This window comes from Heptranchias perlo, chromosome 1 (genome assembly GCF_035084215.1).
Source record: "Heptranchias perlo isolate sHepPer1 chromosome 1, sHepPer1.hap1, whole genome shotgun sequence".
Classification (NCBI taxonomy): domain Eukaryota; kingdom Metazoa; phylum Chordata; class Chondrichthyes; order Hexanchiformes; family Hexanchidae; genus Heptranchias; species Heptranchias perlo.
Genome location: NC_090325.1, coordinates 188,223,816 through 188,242,899, shown reverse-complemented (window position 1 = coordinate 188,242,899; position 19,084 = coordinate 188,223,816). Strand labels below are relative to the sequence as shown.

Below are 19,084 nucleotides of genomic sequence, written 5' to 3'. Positions count from 1 at the left end.
TGGTGCCTGCGTTTAATGATTCAGTGTGCATGCACGGTATGAACTTCATGTGCAGATGTTGCTGGTACACTGCCGTACATGTACACATCACTCCATAGCAAACAGTGTATTGGCTGTGTTTTTAGGGGCCACCTATCAATCATTTCTCAAGTGCTTTTTTGATTACCTAGCCTCCTCCCAAAAAGTACTATGAAGTGCTAAATATTTATATGGATATTCATGGACCATTAAATCTCTCCTCCAGAGTACTGCATATTTTAATGACAAATATATGGCAATTATATATTGATCTTCCCTCATTGCCTTCCGTTTGCCTGGAGTTTGAATTTGATTTCAGCTTTTACACTGTCTGTCTAGAAAATAATTGCTTCACAATGGGTAGGCCAGAGTTTATTTCTAATGCTACTTTGACTCTTTTTGTCGCCTTCCGTCCTCTCTCAAAAAGCAAGGGCCTCACCCAGAAACATTAACCTAACCACTTTTCAGATGCTGTATTTTTTATTCCATTGCTGGTGACCGTCTGGAAAGTGGAAAAAAAATTATGAAAATGAACTGTCTGCAAAATGTGTTTTCAGTGTTCTATAACTATATACTTAACGGGGTGCTATTCCACTCTCTATAGGTAGTTGCAGAAATGAAGAACAAGAGCATACACGATGAATGTCTGTACCTGGAGCTATCCCACCACACACAAGATAGGATTTTTCCTCTCCACACATCCATTGTTTTATTTCTAATGTCCTACTGTGACACCACGTCTATTAAGGTGTTCCTTGTGTCTAATGAAGACGTTGCTGGCAGTCCCTTGTGGAAGAATGGTGCACCAGCCAACATTCCCATCAACATCCTTTCCCAGCAGGAGCTGCCTCCAGTGGTTCGCAGTTGTCGTTTGCCTGCTCTGGTGGAAAAGGATGGGAATTTTTGTCGAGCTGGCCTTGCTGTGGTTTTGAGATACATTATACAGAGGACTTGTGATGCAGACTGCAATAGGAAGGATGTCTCTGAGCTACTTGGCTTCAAAAAGACCTGCTTAAAGGCTTGCGCTGAGGTGAGTATTTAGGAACGTAGGACATTCAGCACCTCAAGCCTGTTCCGCCATTCAATTAGACTTTGGCTGATCTGTACCTCAACTCCATTTCCCCACCATTGTTCCATATCTCCTGATACCCTTACCTAATAAAACCTAGTGACCTCAATCATGAAAATTTCAATTGACCCAGCATCCACAGCATTTTGACGGAGCATGTTCCAGATTTCCAGTACCCATTGTGTGAGAGAGTGCTTCCTGATTTCACTCTTAAGTGGCCTAGTTCTATTTTTAAGATTATGCCCCTTTGTTCTGGATTACCCCATCAGATGAAATAGTTTCTCTATCAACCGTATTGAATCCTTTTATCATTTTAAATACCTCCATCAGATCAGGGAATACAAGCCAACCCTGTGCAATAATTTAACTCTTTAAGCCCTGGAATAATTCTGATGAATCTGCGCTTTATCCCCTCTAAGGCCAGTGTATCTTTCCTGAGGTGCAGTGTCCAGAACTGAACGCAGTACTCCAGATGGGTTCTGACCAAGGCTCGGTTCAACTGAAGCATCACTTCCTCACTTTTGAGTTCCAATTCCTTTGAGATAAAAGCCAATGCTCCATTAGCCTTTTTGATTACCTTTTGTACCTGTGCACTAGCTTTTAGTGATTTGTGTACATGGACATCTGAATCCCTTTGCTCCTCCACAGCTCCTAGTCTCTCACATTAAGAAAATATTCCGATTTGTCTTTCTCGGATCTAAACTGGATGATCTCACATTTCCCCACTTTGAACTCTATCTGCTATAGTTTTGCCCACTTAGTCTATCTATGTGCCTTTGCAACTTTCCGCTCCCATCCACACAACTTACTGTGTCTCTTAACTTAGTGTCATTTGCAAACTTGGACATACAACTCTCTATTCCTTCATCCAACTCATGAATATATATGGTGAAAAGCTGAGGCCCCAGTACAGATCCCTGGGGAACACTACTTGTCACATCCTGTCAATCAGAGAACAAACCCTTTATCCCTTCTGTATTTACCTTCAATGAGTGAGGAAGTGTTAAAATGTATGTTTATTGTATTTTTTTCCCGTGAACCATGTTTTTGTGTAATTTATTTGTTTTAAATGATTGTGGAGTGTAATTATTTTTATTTCCAGCACAAGAAGATGAACCTTCTTGACAAGGTCAAAAGAGCAACATGGGTTAAAAATTACTATTACTAGAAATTGGTGCTAATGACATTACGGTGCTTAATGTGTTCGTGTGACATTCCATGGCTGCTATTTTAATGCAGGCATTAGCCTGTTTTTTTTTTGAATGGGTCAACTTTGCTATTAAAATAACAGACAGAGGAATGTCAAAACAAATAAATTAAGCATTCATCTGCTGTAATTTCTGGTTTCATGCATTTTCAGAGTTTTAAAAACAGAAAATGTTTGACATGCGCAGGAGGTTAATCAGCGTCTAAAGGAGGAAAAGACAGGGGGTCGAGTTTTCTGAGCAGTTAGAAACTGTTTGGAAAAAAGGTCGGGACTCGATGCCAGGTATTGGGAAATCCCAGTTGACCTTATAAGGCCTGGGGTGTCCAGGCCTGGAAGTGGGTCACTTATTTAATACCTTATCAAATCTCAAAGCATTTCATATATAATGAACTTCTTTGAATACATAAGAGGGTCTTTGGAGCATGGAATGCTTTGCCACAGGAAGTAGTTGAGGCAGAGCCCATGGCATCTTTTAAAGGAAAAGTGGATAAAGATTGGAAGCAGAGGAAGATACAGGGCAGTTGACATTATTTTTAGATTGCTCTAGCAAAGAGTTGGCACAGACGTGATGGTCTGAGTGGCCTCCTTCTGTACTGTAAACTGGCATGGTTCTATAGAATTGGAGTGATTAATGTTATATAGGTAAACATTGCAAATAGCAATGAGGTGAATGTCCAGTTAATCTGCTTTTGATAGTGTTGCTTAAGGGAGGAATGTTGGCCCGAATACCAGGAGAACTCATTTTAAAGTCATATTCTGTCCTTATTTTAACATATTTTCATTGACCACTTCAGAGCGCTGTCAGAGAGTACTGTACAACACATACAGTGCTGTGTCACAGAATACTGTACAAAACCTACACAGTACTGTGTCACAGAGTACTGTACAACACACACAGCACATACACAGTGCTGTGTCACATATAGAATCTTTGTCACGGAGAATATTGTACCAGACATACAGACTGCTTTATTTCAGAATATCATCAGAAAGAACATTTGATAGCAGAGAAATTGCTCGTGCTTTGTGTCCAGTCCACTGAACAGGAGGGGCCAGTAATCTCCAAATGGTGGAATTGACTTTGCCCAACAGTCAGTTCTGTGTGGTCTTGTGGGAGAAGTATCGGTTAAACCAAAAGTAATTTCTATAGTAAGGTATCACTCTTAGTTCTCTGTGTACTGATTGTAGCATGTTAACAGCAGGCTGTATGTACCAGTGACCTTTTCATGTGTCTGAGGTGATTTTGAGTCTTTATTGTTCCTGTCCAGTTTTGCTCGATATAGTGGACCAGTCTGGTGGATTGTCAGGGCACAAGGTTAGCTGGAGGAAGTCCAGGTCAGACTCTGTCTAAAATCAGCCTGCAGCTCCAAATTTTAGAAGCGAGGCAACAACGACAATAGCAACCTGAATTTATGAAGCGCCTTTAACATAGTGAAATGTCGCAAGGGGCTTCGCAGAAGCCTTATCAGACAAATTATGACACCGAGCCACGTAAGAAGATATTAAGATGGGTGGTCATCGAGGTAGGTTTTAAGGAGAGTTTTAAAGGAGGAGAGAGTGATGGAGAGGTTTGAGAGGAAATTCCAGAGCTTAGGGCTTAGGCAGCTGAAGACACGGTTGCCAATGGTGGAGCGAAGGAAATCGGGGATGCACAACAGAGGAATGCAGAGTTCTCAGAGGATTGTAGGGCTGGAGGAGGATACAGAGATAGGGAATTAAGAAAGAAATTCCAGTGAATTAATAAAGAACGTCTTGCATTTATATGGCATCTTATTGCATCCCACAGAAACACCTTAAGCACTAGACGTTTAGCAAATTACTTTTGAAATGCAGTGATTGTTGTTTATGCAGGTGAATGCAACAGCCAATTTTCACCAGTAAGAACCCACAAACATTCAATGACCTGTTAATCTGCTTTTGATAGTGTTTTTGAGGGAGAAATGTTAGCGAGCAGTCACTCTCTTCAAATAATAGCACAGAATGTTTAACGTCCACTTGACAGAACCAAATTGGAGATGGTTGTTGCCTTTTAGGACGTTAATCTCTCATTCCCTCATGACTGTGCCTGGGAGGAAGCCTTAAGAAGAATGTAAGTACAATAGACTTCAGTCAACAATGTTAGATTTTAGATTCTAAGCCGCTCTGTGCTATTAATTTCTAATCTGCATGTCACAATTCTTTGTTTTATTACTTTTAGTGCTATTTATAGCTGATGATTCATTTTTAGAGTACAGCTTAAAATCTATTTTACATTTGGAATGAATCTCGGCCAAATCAGTCGTACTTTACTGGAAGCAACCCAGCATAAAACAGCCTCAAAAAAACTGGGAGTGCTATTTTTTCCCGTGTTCTATTTTGCTTCCATATTTGGTGATTCCCAGTAGAAAACCGTTGTTCAGTCATCAGGTCTTTGAAAGCATATTTTGTTTGACCCTTGCCTTTCTTTTAGTACCGATTTGCTAGGGAATGTTGGAACAAATAGGAACTGTTAAATATTTTTCCATCTTTAAATTTTACTAGTCCATCTCCTGTAGCGTTGCACATGGGAAGTGAAAACCAAGTTTAATCTTCAGGTGAAGCGGGTTGTAGGGCAGGGGATAGATGGATCAGGACGCTTAGATGTAATTCAGTCCCCATTTTAAAGTCATGCCTTGTGTCCTTAATTTTATATAATTCCATTATAAATTCCTATATCTACGGTCATAATGGAAACTGCCTATGTAAACCTATCACGCTGTAATTGCAACCTTCTGCCAGTGGTGGTGTTACAGCGCCATCACTGGCAGGAACGTATAATAGCAATGTGACAAGTTTACATCGGCAGTTTCCATTATAAATGGAACATAGGAATTTATAATGGAAAGGCACATAGGTGTAAGATTTTTACCATTGTGTATAGAATATAGTTCCAAGACTCTACATTCACATATCCATTTTATGAACCAATTGTGTATTTTGATTGCACAAATCTCATGGAGGGGTGAGTACATTGTTATTATTACAGTTTCTTGGCATGGTCGAGCTTGCACTGGGAGCAATGTGAGCTTAATGGCTGAAGCAATTTTTTCTTAGTTCCTAGGTTCAGTGGCAGGTATGACATGCTTGCTGGGATTTTCTACATTGTCTTTCCAAGCCAGAACTGCATTTCCCAGATTTGCAGGCAAACTAAAATATATGCACATTAAAATTATTTATAAAATATTGGATAGATACAGCTGAAATATACAGATTTCATAATTTTCACCAAAATGGGTCATCAAAATCACTAAATTATATGGGGATGTGTACATTTTGCGAGGACAGATCAAAGTAAATCTTCCTGCCTAATTCAATTACATTAAGAGTTTTGAGTTAGTGTTAACCTGAAGACAGCATATTGCGAAGAATAGGTTGAACCTGTCTCTCGCCCCAAAAAAGCTGGGGGTCACTTGAAAATTTCAAAACTGAGAGTGATAGATTTATGTTAGGTAAAGGTATTAAGGGTTACGGAACCAAGGTGGGTAGATGGAGTTAAGATACATATCAGCCATGATCTAATTGAATGGCAGAACAGGCTCGAGGGGCTGAATGGCCTATTCCCGTTCCTATGTTGCAAATACTTTCTATGTCAATATATGCTTCAAACACATTTTGCCAATCACCGTAATGAATCCATATCTCATTCTAAGCTTTCTAGCTGTATTTATTTAACTACAGGATTGAGTATTGTCCATGATTGTTGGGATGTAGATCAGAATGGTGAAATAGCTTGTAATCTTCTTGTTGGTGTTATTTCTTGTTCCTCCAAGCCCTTGTGTGTCCTGTTCATTGGATGTTGATTTCCAAATGCTTTTATCTTCTTCAGTGCTAAGATTTCCTGAAATACTCAGTGTTGTATGGTAATCATGGTCAAGTCCGTCTTTAATATTTATACAATCCTGCATTTTCTGATTGTGTTTAAAAGAACATAAAAAGGGGACCGTTTTTCCCCCTGTGGAGGCAGTCTGTACCGTCACATTTGGACATTACTAATCTGAGAAATATTGTTGAGAATACTTCGCTTGCAGCTTCAGGCTTGTCCAGGTAGTGTGCAAGTTTGTTCCTGTTTCTCCACACTCTTCCCCAGTGGGTATATGGTCTGGAGTGAATCTATTTTATTGAAGCCATGGGGCGTGAAGTATGTTTTATGTATTAATCATGACTGCATTTTCCTCATCCTCCTGCAGATAGAGACATTAAGTGCAGATATTCAAATCTCCTCCCATTGCTTGTCAAAGAATGTTTGTCCCAGTGTACACCCCCTTAATTACTCAATGTTTACAATGCGTCTTCCGTGAGACTGAGGAGAGTTCTATAGCTTGTTAATATTAATCTTGTCTGTGTACCTGCTTTTTAAAATTCATTCTCGGTATGTGGGCATTGCTGGAAAGGCCGGCATTTATTGCCTGTCCCCCAGTTGGCCTTGAGAAGGTGGTGGTGGGCCTTTTTCTTGAATCGCAGCAGTCTGTGTGGTGAAGGTGCTTCCGCAAAGCTGTTGGGTAGGGAGTTCCAGAGATTTTGACCCAGCGACGATGAAGGAACGGAGATATATGTCCAAGTCGGGATGATGTGTGACTTGGAAGGGAACTTACAAGGTGATCCCATTCACCTGCTGCCTTGTCCTTCTGTGTGGTGGCGGTTGTGGGCTTGGGAGGTTAACACGTAGAGAGTGGAGCTTAAAGGTTTGCGATCAAAGAGTTTCATTAGGAAATAGCCTTCCTGCAGTTATCTGAAGAAGTTAGGTTTGTCTAGGCAATGGACATCCCTTCTGCCTCAGGTTTGGAATCTAGTGTTAATGTGATTGAACAGAAAGTTTGGAAAGTATCTTAGTGAACCCATAGGAGTTTGCAGTGTCTTCACACTGTATTGATTTACTGATTATTCTGAGGACTGGGAGGGAAATTTCCTGAATCTCTGAAGGTAAGTTTACAGGTAGCATTTAGAAGAGAGAACTTATCTTGGATAGAATGTTAATTTTCAGTGTGCAGGAGCATTTTATCCACGAGATGGGGAAACAGGATAAATCTTCCTGCATCTGGCTCTAAAAAGCAGCAGGAAGTTGTCACCGTGCATACCATTGCACATCAGGATAATTGGGGTTAATTTTCATTTCCAACATACTTAAAACCTTTGAGGTTTCCATGGAGGGGTGAAGCTGGGACAAAATGTTTGCCTGACCACTACGCTATGGATAAACATGGCTTTGCGATTGCTTTTGTGGCTTGAGAATTATAGCCAGCAGAGATGTATCTGGGGAAGAGAGACCTATAGTTTGAAGACAAATAATAGAAGTCATTTTGAATAGAAGAAGCCTTCTCTCTCATCGAAATTCAATTCAGGCACGTCTTTACTGTTGTTTATACGCCACTGCCAGAGGTTCAGACACCAATGGGGACAGCGATCGCTCTGCCTTGCTTCTCTGTGTCGTAGTTGATGTGGTTTTGATATTGTTGACTGGCACTGACACCCAGAAAGCAGAGTAAAAGATAGTAAATCACTCGATGGATTGTTCCCTGTGCTCCCACACACACACTGGTGTATAGGGACTGCCAACTGATTTGCTGGAAATCATTTTGATGGTGTTGCCTGTAGCAATTTGTAGCACTCTCACTGGGTTTGAAATACCAACATATGAAGAATAACAGATGGGAAAAGACCTACTGGTCCATCCAGCCGATCCCACACAATTCTGATGCCTTATGCATCACAATACATACACTCCCCGCCCGGAGCCATATAATCTTCTGGGAAAGGTGAAAAAACAGATAAAAACCCAGGCCAGTTAGCAGAAAAAAATCTGGAACATTCCTCTCCGACCCCCTTAGGCGATCGAAGCTAGTACAGGAGTTCATCCTGCCCCTGATTAATGTTACAGGATACTTACCTCTTGTACGAGGTGATCTCAGCCCCAGTCAGAAAAAGGTCCAGCTCTCGCTTGAAGGAATTCAGCGAATCAGCGTTCACCGCAAGAGCCTGCAATCTGCGCCACAAGTCCACTTTCCTCTGGAAAAGCAGAACCTCTTAACATCTAACCTAGTTCTACCCTTGCATAACTTGACCCCTGGTCCCCCCTAACCTGTTCAGTTGAAACAACTTGGTCCCTAAATCAGAGCTGTACCAGAGTGTGAGGTAAGTATCAAATAGACTGAGTTTTGCTGGTCCATCAAAATTGAACAAGGCATTTAGTTATTTACACAGACGTGTATCACCGGTGATATTAGTGTCTTAGTGGGAATGTGCACTGAGCCATACAGACCAGAGGGTTTCCGTTTTAGTTGTTACCTTGCTGCTTTGGCTGATCTCATCTGGGGTGGATGGTAGGGAAAATCTAGTCAGCCTCTGTGTTCCCAGGCAACAAAAGATTAAATTTAGCTGGGATTCCTGCCCCTTGATTGCTGTCCATTCAGTCCTGCTGGAAAAATTGTGTATGTGAACGCTGGTTGAAGACGGGACCAGGCTCGGCTCTGATGACCCCCGTGGTTGAATAGCCGATTGACACTCACTGTCCAGGCTCTCACATGAAAACTGGCTCTGGTTCTTATGGTGTAACTTGGTAATACAGCAGAAAAAAAAATTGCAGTGAAAGGGACTTAAAATGAGAAGATGATCCCTGGGTGGTTTGAAAAGATCAAATACACTAATGTAAATAGTGGCTACTGACTTTGCACCACAGCTGATGAGCATAACTTCTTCATGCAGGAAATGGACACTGTTTCGGAGTCCTTAAAATAAAGTTTTTTGTTAGGAAAGACAGCTAGATAAACACAAAGTGAGAAAATGGAAAACATCAACAGGTAAGTACTTCATGTTCAGATTACTAGAAGACCCTTGTCCTTTAAACCCAAAGAAGCTATGCATAACTGTCAGATTAAGATGCTACAAGATAGCGTAATCCCTGTACTGTTGGTTATTTTACAGACTGCTTCCTGTCCAGTTCAGTAGTCATGTAACATATTTTGGCCTAGATTTTGTACATTAAAAATAAGTGTGCGCCAACAGATATAAACAAATCTATTAATATATTAAAAATCTACATCTGTACACACTTCTATCAATCTGTTCCATTGTAACTTCATAGGTCCACAATTATAATGGAAGCTACCTAGCACAAAATCTAGGCTGACACTCCAGTGCAGTACTGAGGGAGTGCTACATTATCTGAGGTGCCGTCTTTTGGATGAGACATTAAACCGAGGCCCCGTCTGGCCTCTCAGGTGGATGTAAAAGATCCCATGGTACTATTTTGAAGAAGAGCAGGGGTGTTCTCCCCACTGTCCTGGCCAATATTTATCCCTCAACTAACATTGCTAGAACAGATTATCTGGTCATTATCTCATTGCTGTTTGTGGGACCTTGCTGTGCGTAAATTGGCTGCTGTGTTTCTTACAAGACATCATAAACTACATTTCAAAAGTACTTAATTGGCTGTAAAGTGCTTTGGGACATCCTGAGGTCGAGAAAGGCACGATACAAATGCAGGTCTTTTTTTAACCTTACGTAAACTTGTCATGCTGCAATTATACCCTGTGCCCAGTGGAGGTGCTGCAGTGTGACAAGATTACATAAGCAGTTGTTATTATTAATAATGGAAACTAAAAGTATGGGCTGAATGCATAACTTTAACTTGGGGACTGAATTGCACCTGCGCTCCCTGGTTCAATTATCCCCGGCCTCTAACCCTACTTCACCTGAAGGCTACACTTGGTTTTGCCTCCCTGAGTGCAACGCCACAGGACATTATGTTACAAGCATCTCCGTGACCATCACTGCTTGTTGTGTTGTAATAATTTCTAGTAATGTAAGTTGACAAATTTACTAGAATGGTATCAGATATGTGCAGAGACTACAGAAGCTGGGGTTGTTCTCCTTAGAGCAGAGAAGGTTCAGGGGAGATTTAATAGAGGTGTTCAAAATCATGAAGGGTTTTGATAGAGTTAATAAGGAGAAACTGTTTCCAGTGGCAGAAAGGTCAGTAACCAGAGGACACAGATTTAAGGTAATTGGCAAAAGAACCAGAGGCGAGATGAGGGGAAATTTTTTTACGCAGCAAGTTGTTATGATCTGGAGCGCACTGCCTGAAAGGATGGTGGAAGCAGATTCAATAATTTCAAAAGAGAATTGGATAAATTTGCTGGGCTATGGGGTAAGAACAGGGGAAGGGGACTATTTGGATACATCTTTCAAAGAGCCAGCACAGGCACGATGGGCCGAATGGCTTCCTTCTGTGCTGTATCATTCTATGATTCTATGATTTAACGGGAACAATGTGTGTTTCTATTTCTGGTAAACAATTTTACAACACCAAGTTATAGTCCAACAAATTTATTTTAAATTCTAGGTGAGCCAGTGGACCAGGCTGTGTGAGATTGGCATTCCGTTAGCTGTGGAAGGCTTCCTCAGGAACTCGTGTGGCCAGAGAGCAGCCATTCCGCCTGAGATCCTACACCTGGAGCACAAACTTGGCGAACCCGTCCGAGTTCATAATGATGACAAAATTCGTAGACAGAAGCTGCAGCTGCTATCCAAGGAGAAAAATAAGGAGCCTGTAGAAAAGGGATCTGAAAGATCACTCAGATGTTACTCTGAGGGAGGGGCTGACACAACTCGAGACTTGAAGGAAAATGAGGATGCAGAAATGACCAGCCTAGAGCTGAGAACAGCACTTTCTAAACTAACTGTGGAGCAAGTACCAGCTGTGACCAGCAGAGAGCAGTCCTGTATTAGAAAAGTGAAAACCACGGACCTCCCACCACTGGAACATGTATTTGCTGAAGGGCTTTATTTCACGCTCACAGATGTGGTCCTACTGCCTTGTCTCCACTACTTTTTTGTAAGTTTCTTACTATTTGATTTGTTAATTTAAAAAAAAACCTGCATTCAAGTTTGATTAATTTTTCTTTTAATTTTGATAAAACAGTTCAAATTGACCTTTATTTTACAGTCTGCATTGGCATTATTTAAAATCTTTATTTAAAATTATTTTCACAAAAAAATGAAAGCACTATTCAAATCTTGTTTTTCACTTTTATGAAAAGCTTTCAGTTTACGGTCAGAATATTCTGGTAACGTTTTGCCTTTATGGTCTTGCTTTGTTTCCCTCTCCCCTCCTGTTCTAGAGGCGTTGACCTTTGGAGGCTATGTTTCTATAGGAACAGGAGTAGGCCATTCAGCCCCTCGAGCCTGTTTCGCCATCCAATTAGATCATGGCTGCTCTGCACCTTAACTCCATTTACCCGCCTTTGTTCCATATTCCCTGATACCCTTACCCAACAAGATTTCTACTATCCTTTGTGTGAAAAAGTGCTTCCTGATTTCACTCCTGAATGGCCTAGCTTTAATTTTAACATTATGCCGCCTTGTTCTGGATTCCCCCACCTGAGGAAATAGCTCTCTTGCCAAGGTGGCTGTTCCTTATGTGTGAGTAAACCCAGAATGTTTCAGCAGATTGTTTGATCTGGGGAGATGGGAGGAGAAAGAAAAGTCACAGTTGAGTCCTATCCTCACCTGACGTCCACGCTTTCTAATAGGATCAGGAATCGGGGGCAGGAATACAGGCTGATTGTAATAGTTCGGCGCACCTTAATCAGTCCTAGCTCCACCACCACTGCTGCTATTGCTCAGCTCAGGATAGACCCGGGACCTTTCTATTCTGTAAGGTTCAGTATCACACTGGGTGGCACATTCACCTGCCGTGCCTTTAGACGCACTTGTAACTTCTGCAGGGGTTCTTCTGATCTCCCGCTGTAACTTTGGCGGAAGATCGGTGGCAATGGCCCTGTATGCCCTTTCTCCAGAGTTTCTGCGATCTTCTACCGGGATCGAGGCACCCCCTTGGAAATTCTACCCCTCCTCCCATCAGCTTCCCTTAATAAACGCACACCGAGTAGTGAGCTAATAGTTTGTTATAATGTGAGGGACCTTTCAGCACCTGCCGTAGAGCTTTCAGATAGAATGACAGTCAGAGGGACATACCCAGCACTGACACCTGTTGACTGGAAATTAATTGTGCTGTGTCCGATTTTTAAATATTGACTTTTTCTTGCCACTGTGGGATATGAATTTCCTCCATTTCCTCACGTTAGCGAAAAAGTCGGGAAATTCGTAGACGAAAATGCCATTATAAAGCAGTTCAATAAAATCACTTCTCCTTAACTTTACACACCTGAGAAAATATACGCCATAGATAGAGAGAGAGAGAGCAAACAATACTTGATGATATGAGGGGTTGGAGTGAGTATAAGTCATACAGTGATGTCAGACTGTCAGAGCAACGATTGTGTAGTGTCTTCTAACACCTTCTTGGCCTTCTATTATCTTAGAATCATAGAAGGTTACAGCACGGAAGGAAGCCATTCAGCCCATCAAGTCCACATCTTTAACTAGCAATGCTGCCCAAAGCCCTTCACCCCACCCTAAAGCATTTACAACTGAAGAAAGGCTGGAATTAATTTAATTTTGCTGCAGTGTTTTTATTTGGTAACGATGGTCCATTAGGTGAATTTGAAGAAAAATCTCTGCCCTGTAAAGTTTTTTTTTAGTATTGTGGAACTGATCTTTTAGAAAAGATTGTTTTCCCTTCTTGAAGAAATGTGGTGCTACTGTACATATATCTGACAATACTACAATCTAGTCAAACAGACTATTCTAATTTTTTAAATATAAAATAATGATAAGAGTGTAAGTTTAGAATCGGGATAAGGCTGCTCAGCCCAATCAAGAATGTCCTGTTTTCGTACATAGCCACAACCTACATGCTTTCTCGCCAAAACACTCACTCTTTTCTCTCGTTCAAAAAAATATATGCAGTTGTCTCTTGAAACCATTTACATTGTCTTCTTCAATGTAACTGATTCCATGAGTACCCTTTGGGTAAAAAATGTCCCTTCTTAATCCTGACATTTGTATCCCTTCGGATCTGAACTGTTCACCAGGATCAGATTTGTTATTTTGCTTCATAATCTTGAAAACTTCAGTTAGGTCACCTTGAAGTCCACTCTTTTACAAAGGGAACAAGCCCAGCTTCCATAACCTTTCCTCATAACATAAGTTTCTGATACCCCAAATCATTTTATTGATCACCCTTGTACCCTCTCGAAGGCTGTAATTTTCTCCTTATGATAGTTAATTAAAATTTCTCACAGTACTTTAGATGGGGTGTGACCAACACCTCATATAGCAATAATGCTCACACTGTAGATCTGTACTCTGTCCCATTGCCAATGCAACTTGGTACCTCATTTGCCTTTTTTTTCCTGTGTCCAGGTACAGTACTGATGGTTATTTGGATTTGCCCACTGTAATCCCTAGCTCTCTTTCATGGTCAGCACATTGTACCATTGTTCCGTTTAGTACATAGTCCCTCTTTTGGTTTCTTGATCTCATACTATTTGAGCCAAGCTGACTCAATTAGTAACATCCCTGTTCCTGAGTCAGAAAGTTGTGGGTTCATTCCCACTCCAGGACTTAGGAATGTAGGAATTGCTAGAAGAAAAATGACCAAGTTCCATCTAGTTCACCTTCTACCACCCTGGTAGTCGCATGATATTACAATAATGGAGTTGTTGACTGATCAACAATTAGTCTACAACAGACCCAGACATGAGGCGAGGAAAATCTGCCAAAGGTGGAAAGCTTTGGGAACCATAGGTCCAAAGTCATCTGTTCCTCCCAAGCATGCTACACTTACCATATGTCATGACTCAATTACTCATATACTGTTTCCGCAGATTAGTTTTGAATTTATTACCCTTCAAGCGTGGGCCATGTCCTTTGGTTCTACTGCTCCGGACAAAATGAAACAGCTTGTCATGGAAACTGTTAGCTGCAGAATAAAGATAATTAAACACAAGCAGCCCTGGTCCCAGCTCCCTTTAGAATCCCTTTAGAATCCAAAAACAGCAATCACATCGCCTCTCAACCTTCTCGTTTCCAGTGAGAATATGCCTAGTTTATTTGAGCACATAATTTAGTCTACCATTCCAGTGTAGTATTGAGGAAGTGTTGAATTGCCAGAGGTGTCATTCTTCAGATGATGCTTCAAATCCATCTGCCTATTCTGATGGTTCTGTGGGGGATCCTATGGCATTATTTGATGAAGGGCATGGCGTTCTCCCAGTGTCCTGGACAACATTATTCCCTCAACCAAAAACAGATTTAACTGGTCATTCATCTCATTGCTTACTGGATCTTACTATGTGCAAAATAGCTGCCCATACCTAGATAATGTCAGTGACAGTATTTCAAAGCAATTTATTATATGAAATGTTTTGAGATATTTCTGAGAGATGCGATGATGAGCTATATAAATGCAAGGCTTTTTAAAAATATATATATTTTACTTTTATCCACACTAAATTGCAGCCACTACCTTTTGGTCCACTTATCTAAAAGATCTAACTGAATCTAATTTTCCATTCCTTTATTTCTTATTTTTGTATCACCTGGAAACTTGGAGATGTTAAAAAACTCCACTAGCTAAACATGGTCTTCCTTTTCTGAATTCATGCTTCCGTTTTTCCTTGTGTTCACCCACTAAACCTCTTGGGATCATTTCGAAGACTTTCCTGATAAGAGACATTGAACGTACTGTACTGATCTATAGTGCTGAGGTGTGGCTTTTGAATCGATTTAAAAATTATATACATATATTTGGATTTATGTCAAGCACTTTCCAATTTTCAGGAATCTCTCCTGAATTTAGCAAACTTACAAAATGATATAAAATTTGCTTTTTTTTTAAATATAAAAGATTTAAATAGAATGAAATCTTTATAAAATGGCCCCATTTTACGGTCTCTATCCACAGCTAAGACAAGTCAGTGGGGGTTATCCTGTATAGTGTGGTGCCTGTACTCTCTATTGTGGCCACTTAAGTGGTTCCCTATATTGGCCACAGATTTACACTGAAAGAATGTTCAGGACTTGGAAGCTTCTAAGTAGGATCAGATAGGAGCTGGGACCAGGGCTGCTTGTGTTTAATTATCTTTATTCTGCAGCTAACAGTTGCCACTAAAGCACCAACCTCATATCTCTTTAGAATGTTGGCTGTGTGAAACTGGAAATATTTGCAATGTTAGAGACCTAATTTACAAGCTCAGCAGATTTCAGATAGTTTGCCAGCTTTTCACTCCTCCCGACTTGAGATCCTTAATAAACCAGCTCCCTGGGTGACTGCTATGCACTTTATTTTATGATTTACTTGAAAGTACAGCATATCCTATAATGTCACTGAGTGCAAGGTACAGTTCACTGTAATAAAGTGCCAGCTGTGGCTCAATTGGTAGCACTCTCGCCTCTGAGTTAGAAGGTCGTGGGTTCAAGTCCCACTCCAGAGAGTTGAGCACATAATCAAGGCTGGCTGTCCAGTGCAGTACTGAGGGAGTGCTGCACTGTTGGAGGTTCCGTCTTTTGGATGAACTGGTAAACCAAGCCCTGACTGCCGTCTCAGGAGGATGTAAAAGATCCCATGACACTATTTCGAAGAAGGGCAGGGAAGCTCTCCCTGGTATCCTGGCCAATATTTATCCCTCAAACAACATCTAAAAACATATTATCTGATCATTTATCTCGTTGCCATTAGTAGGACCTTGTTGTGCGCAATGGAATGGAAGTAATTTGGAGTAAAAGTAAAGGGTTAGCACTTTCTTAAAGGATTGAAAAAAGACATTTTTGTGGCTATGTGGCCCTTGGTTATGGGGGGAGGACAAGGGGGAGAAATTGCAGCTGTCGTGCAAATTAATGCTGAAAAAATAAGAAAGAATGTGTAGAATAATTGGATGATCCTTCCAGGGAAACTTACTGTATTCAGCCTGTGGCATTAGGGGGCTATTGTACTGCACCTGCTTTGGATGGAAAGTATATCTGTTGGATACCTCTCATACTTCCCATTTTTCAGTGTCGTATAAGCTGAACATATTGCTCTCTGAGGATTTTCACAATCTGCTGACTGGAATGTATCTCTCTGGTGATTCTTAAATCCATTCCTTTAAAACTGATGATATAAGTTGCTTTACTTAGCGGTAGTCTTAGCAGGTAGATGGTGGATTTTCTCATAGACCATCACCCAACCGCGTAGCACAAGTGACAAAGATTCAAGTGTGTTATAATACTTTGAGTCGCAGGTTGTACAGTCGCACCAGCAGCCCTGACCTATTCCGTTAATGACATGAAAGTGAAATTATTGTGTATTTTCTTTTTTTTGTTAATTGTATTTTCAAAAGTTTATACACATAGACTTACTTTGTGAAGCTACTGCATATTTGGATTGCCTGGCACTTGTGGGATAGAAAGAAGGAAAGAAAGAAGAAATAGCTTGTATTTTTATAGCACCTTTCACATCCAAAGCACTTCTCGGGTGTTCTCTTGGTTTCCTGGTGAACATTTGCCTCTCAACCAACACCATCAAAAACAGATTAGCTGGTCATTTATCTCGTTGCTATTTGTGGGACCTTACTGTGTGCAATTTGGCTGCTGCATTGCCTACATAACAACAGTGACTACACTTCATTGGCTGTAAAATGCTTTGCGAAGAAGAAGATCTTGCATTTATATAGCGCCTTTCACAGCCTCAGGACACCCCAAAGCGTTTTACACCCAATTAAGTACTTTTGAAGTGTTGTCATTGTTGTAACGTAGGGAAACGAGGCAGCCAATTTGTGCACAGCAAGATCCCACAAACAGCGATGAGATAAATACCATATACTCTGTTCTGGTCATTTTGGTTGATGGATAATTATTGGCCAGGCCACTGGGAGAACACCCCTGCTCTTTTTCTAAATAGCGTCTTGGGATCTTTTACGTCCACCTGAAAAGGCAGACGGGGCCTGGGTTTAACGTCTCATCCAAAAGATGGCACCTCGACAGTATTGCACTGAAGTGTCAGCCTGGATTATGTGCTCAAGTCCCTGGAGTGGGGCTTGAACCCACGACCTTCTGACTCAGAAGCAAGAGTGGTGCCACTGAGCCAAAGCTGGCACTTTGGGACGTCCTGAGGATGTGAAAGGCACTATATAAATGCAAGTTTTTTTCTTTCTTCTCTCTTTAAACAATGTATTGATTTCTCATTTTTCATCATGTCTGGTTTAGCTCATGGGTCACTGCGAGCTTAATAACAGATGCAAAAGGGACAACAGCTTAAAAAATTGTTGAATCTGACAATGACCTGGTACCATAAATCAGAGGGCAGAGAGTCAGTGTGTAAAAGCTTTAGTTTAGCATGTATTCTGCTCTTGAATGTTTAATAATTGCAAGGACTCAGATATTTGGAATGAGTATCAGTTTGGGTGATTGATAGCTGAAATGTTTCTCACGACACTGTTGTGCAATTTAGATGTGAGATGTTAGCCGTTGACTGTCTTGTCGATGAGTGGTTTGGATGTGCCTTGCTCCGGCCACATCTGACAAACGTTGTGTCTGCTGGAAGATTTTGTTACCTGCTTTGTGTTTAACAAGCATCTCACTTTTGATCGAAGAGGAAGCGAGTTAAAATCGGGCTTGGTGGTGAAGTTTTCAGGGTCAGTTGTTAAAGGGCCTTTTGCCTTGGTTTTGGGTTTCACACTTTAGCAATCGCATGCTGCTCTGTGTAAATCCAGAGGTGTTGGAAACAGGAACTGATTGTTTCTGTGGTGGCAGTAGGATAGTTCACGTCACAGCTGCTGAGGAAAGTAGGTCCCTAGGGTGGCACCATCACTACATGCTTGAGAGAGCTCCTTACAAAGGAAAAAGCCTCGCCATTAACTTGAGAGGATGTTTTGATATATGGACAAAGTCACATTTTTGTTCTGAATTTTTCCCAATCAGGTTTCTCTTGGGGACTGTCGCGACGAGCCGCTGAAAGATTTGCCCTTGCTGTCCCGCTGGTACCAACGTGTTCAGGAAGTGTCTGGCGTGAAGAAGGCTGCTGCCAACTGCGGCATTCATCTCCTCAACCTCCCCGCTCCTTTGCCTTCCTGCGGCGTGCCGATTCGGAGCTCCGGTGACCCTAAGGACGACAATGCCAAAACCACAGACCTCCATTTCCGAGGTGGCCCAAGGCCCACCATGAACAAGCTAGAAGTAACTCAATATTTTTTTAATGGTTTTAGGCTATCCTTGCTGCCATATTTCACTATGTACCGCAGACAGAAAGCATTACCGTATTTATTATCTTGTAAACTTGCTGTGTGTGAAAAGATTCTTTTGTGATCAGTCTGACAACTGAACACTAGGTGGTTGCCAGTGACTGTTTACTGACTGACATTGATACAGACCCCACAGGGAATATCGGAAGGATTTGAGTCTCAAGACACAAATAATATTCTATAGTGGTAAAGGCCACAGTATTTTCTGTTCGATGAGAATTTAATGTTTTATCTTTTTGCAATTACAGCACACTAAAGTTTTCTACACGGAGTGCTATATGAAGAGATGGGTTATTAAAAGGTAAAGAGGCAGTGAGATGGTTTGGGGATATAATTCTAGAGAGCAGGTGTTATTGTTGAAGGATCAAGCTCTGAAAGTGGAGCAGATGGGGGAACAAGCAGTAAACCAGAGTTAGAGGATATTGGCTGGGACATATGGTAGGACAGTATTGCCTAGACAGAGTGTGGCTCTAGAGGGATTTGAAAATGAGGACAAGGGTTTGAGATCGGCTTAATGGGGTACAGGGAGCTTGACAAGGACATGGATAAAGGGTGTGCAGGGCTTTGTGTTGGAGTGGGCTTGGACTGCACGGCTCTGGATTAGCTGAATTTTGTGAAGCTGACGTTTGGAGGCAGGGAGGCCAATGAGGAGGA

At 41.3% G+C, this 19,084-nt stretch overlaps 1 protein-coding gene across 2 annotated transcripts in view; it reads left to right on the top strand.

Annotated features, from left to right (window-relative positions):
* The window catches only part of gstcd (glutathione S-transferase, C-terminal domain containing), a 152,369-nt gene that overhangs the window by 1,194 nt on the left and 132,091 nt on the right, over positions 1 to 19,084 (top strand). For both annotated transcript variants that reach the window (XM_067994442.1, XM_067994443.1), the window contains exons 2-4: positions 623 to 1,048; positions 10,651 to 11,142; positions 18,111 to 18,365. In XM_067994442.1, the coding sequence (XP_067850543.1) occupies positions 635 to 1,048; positions 10,651 to 11,142; positions 18,111 to 18,365 (1,161 nt within the window). In that variant the 5' untranslated portion in view covers positions 623 to 634. The remainder of the gene's footprint in view (positions 1 to 622; positions 1,049 to 10,650; positions 11,143 to 18,110; positions 18,366 to 19,084) is intronic.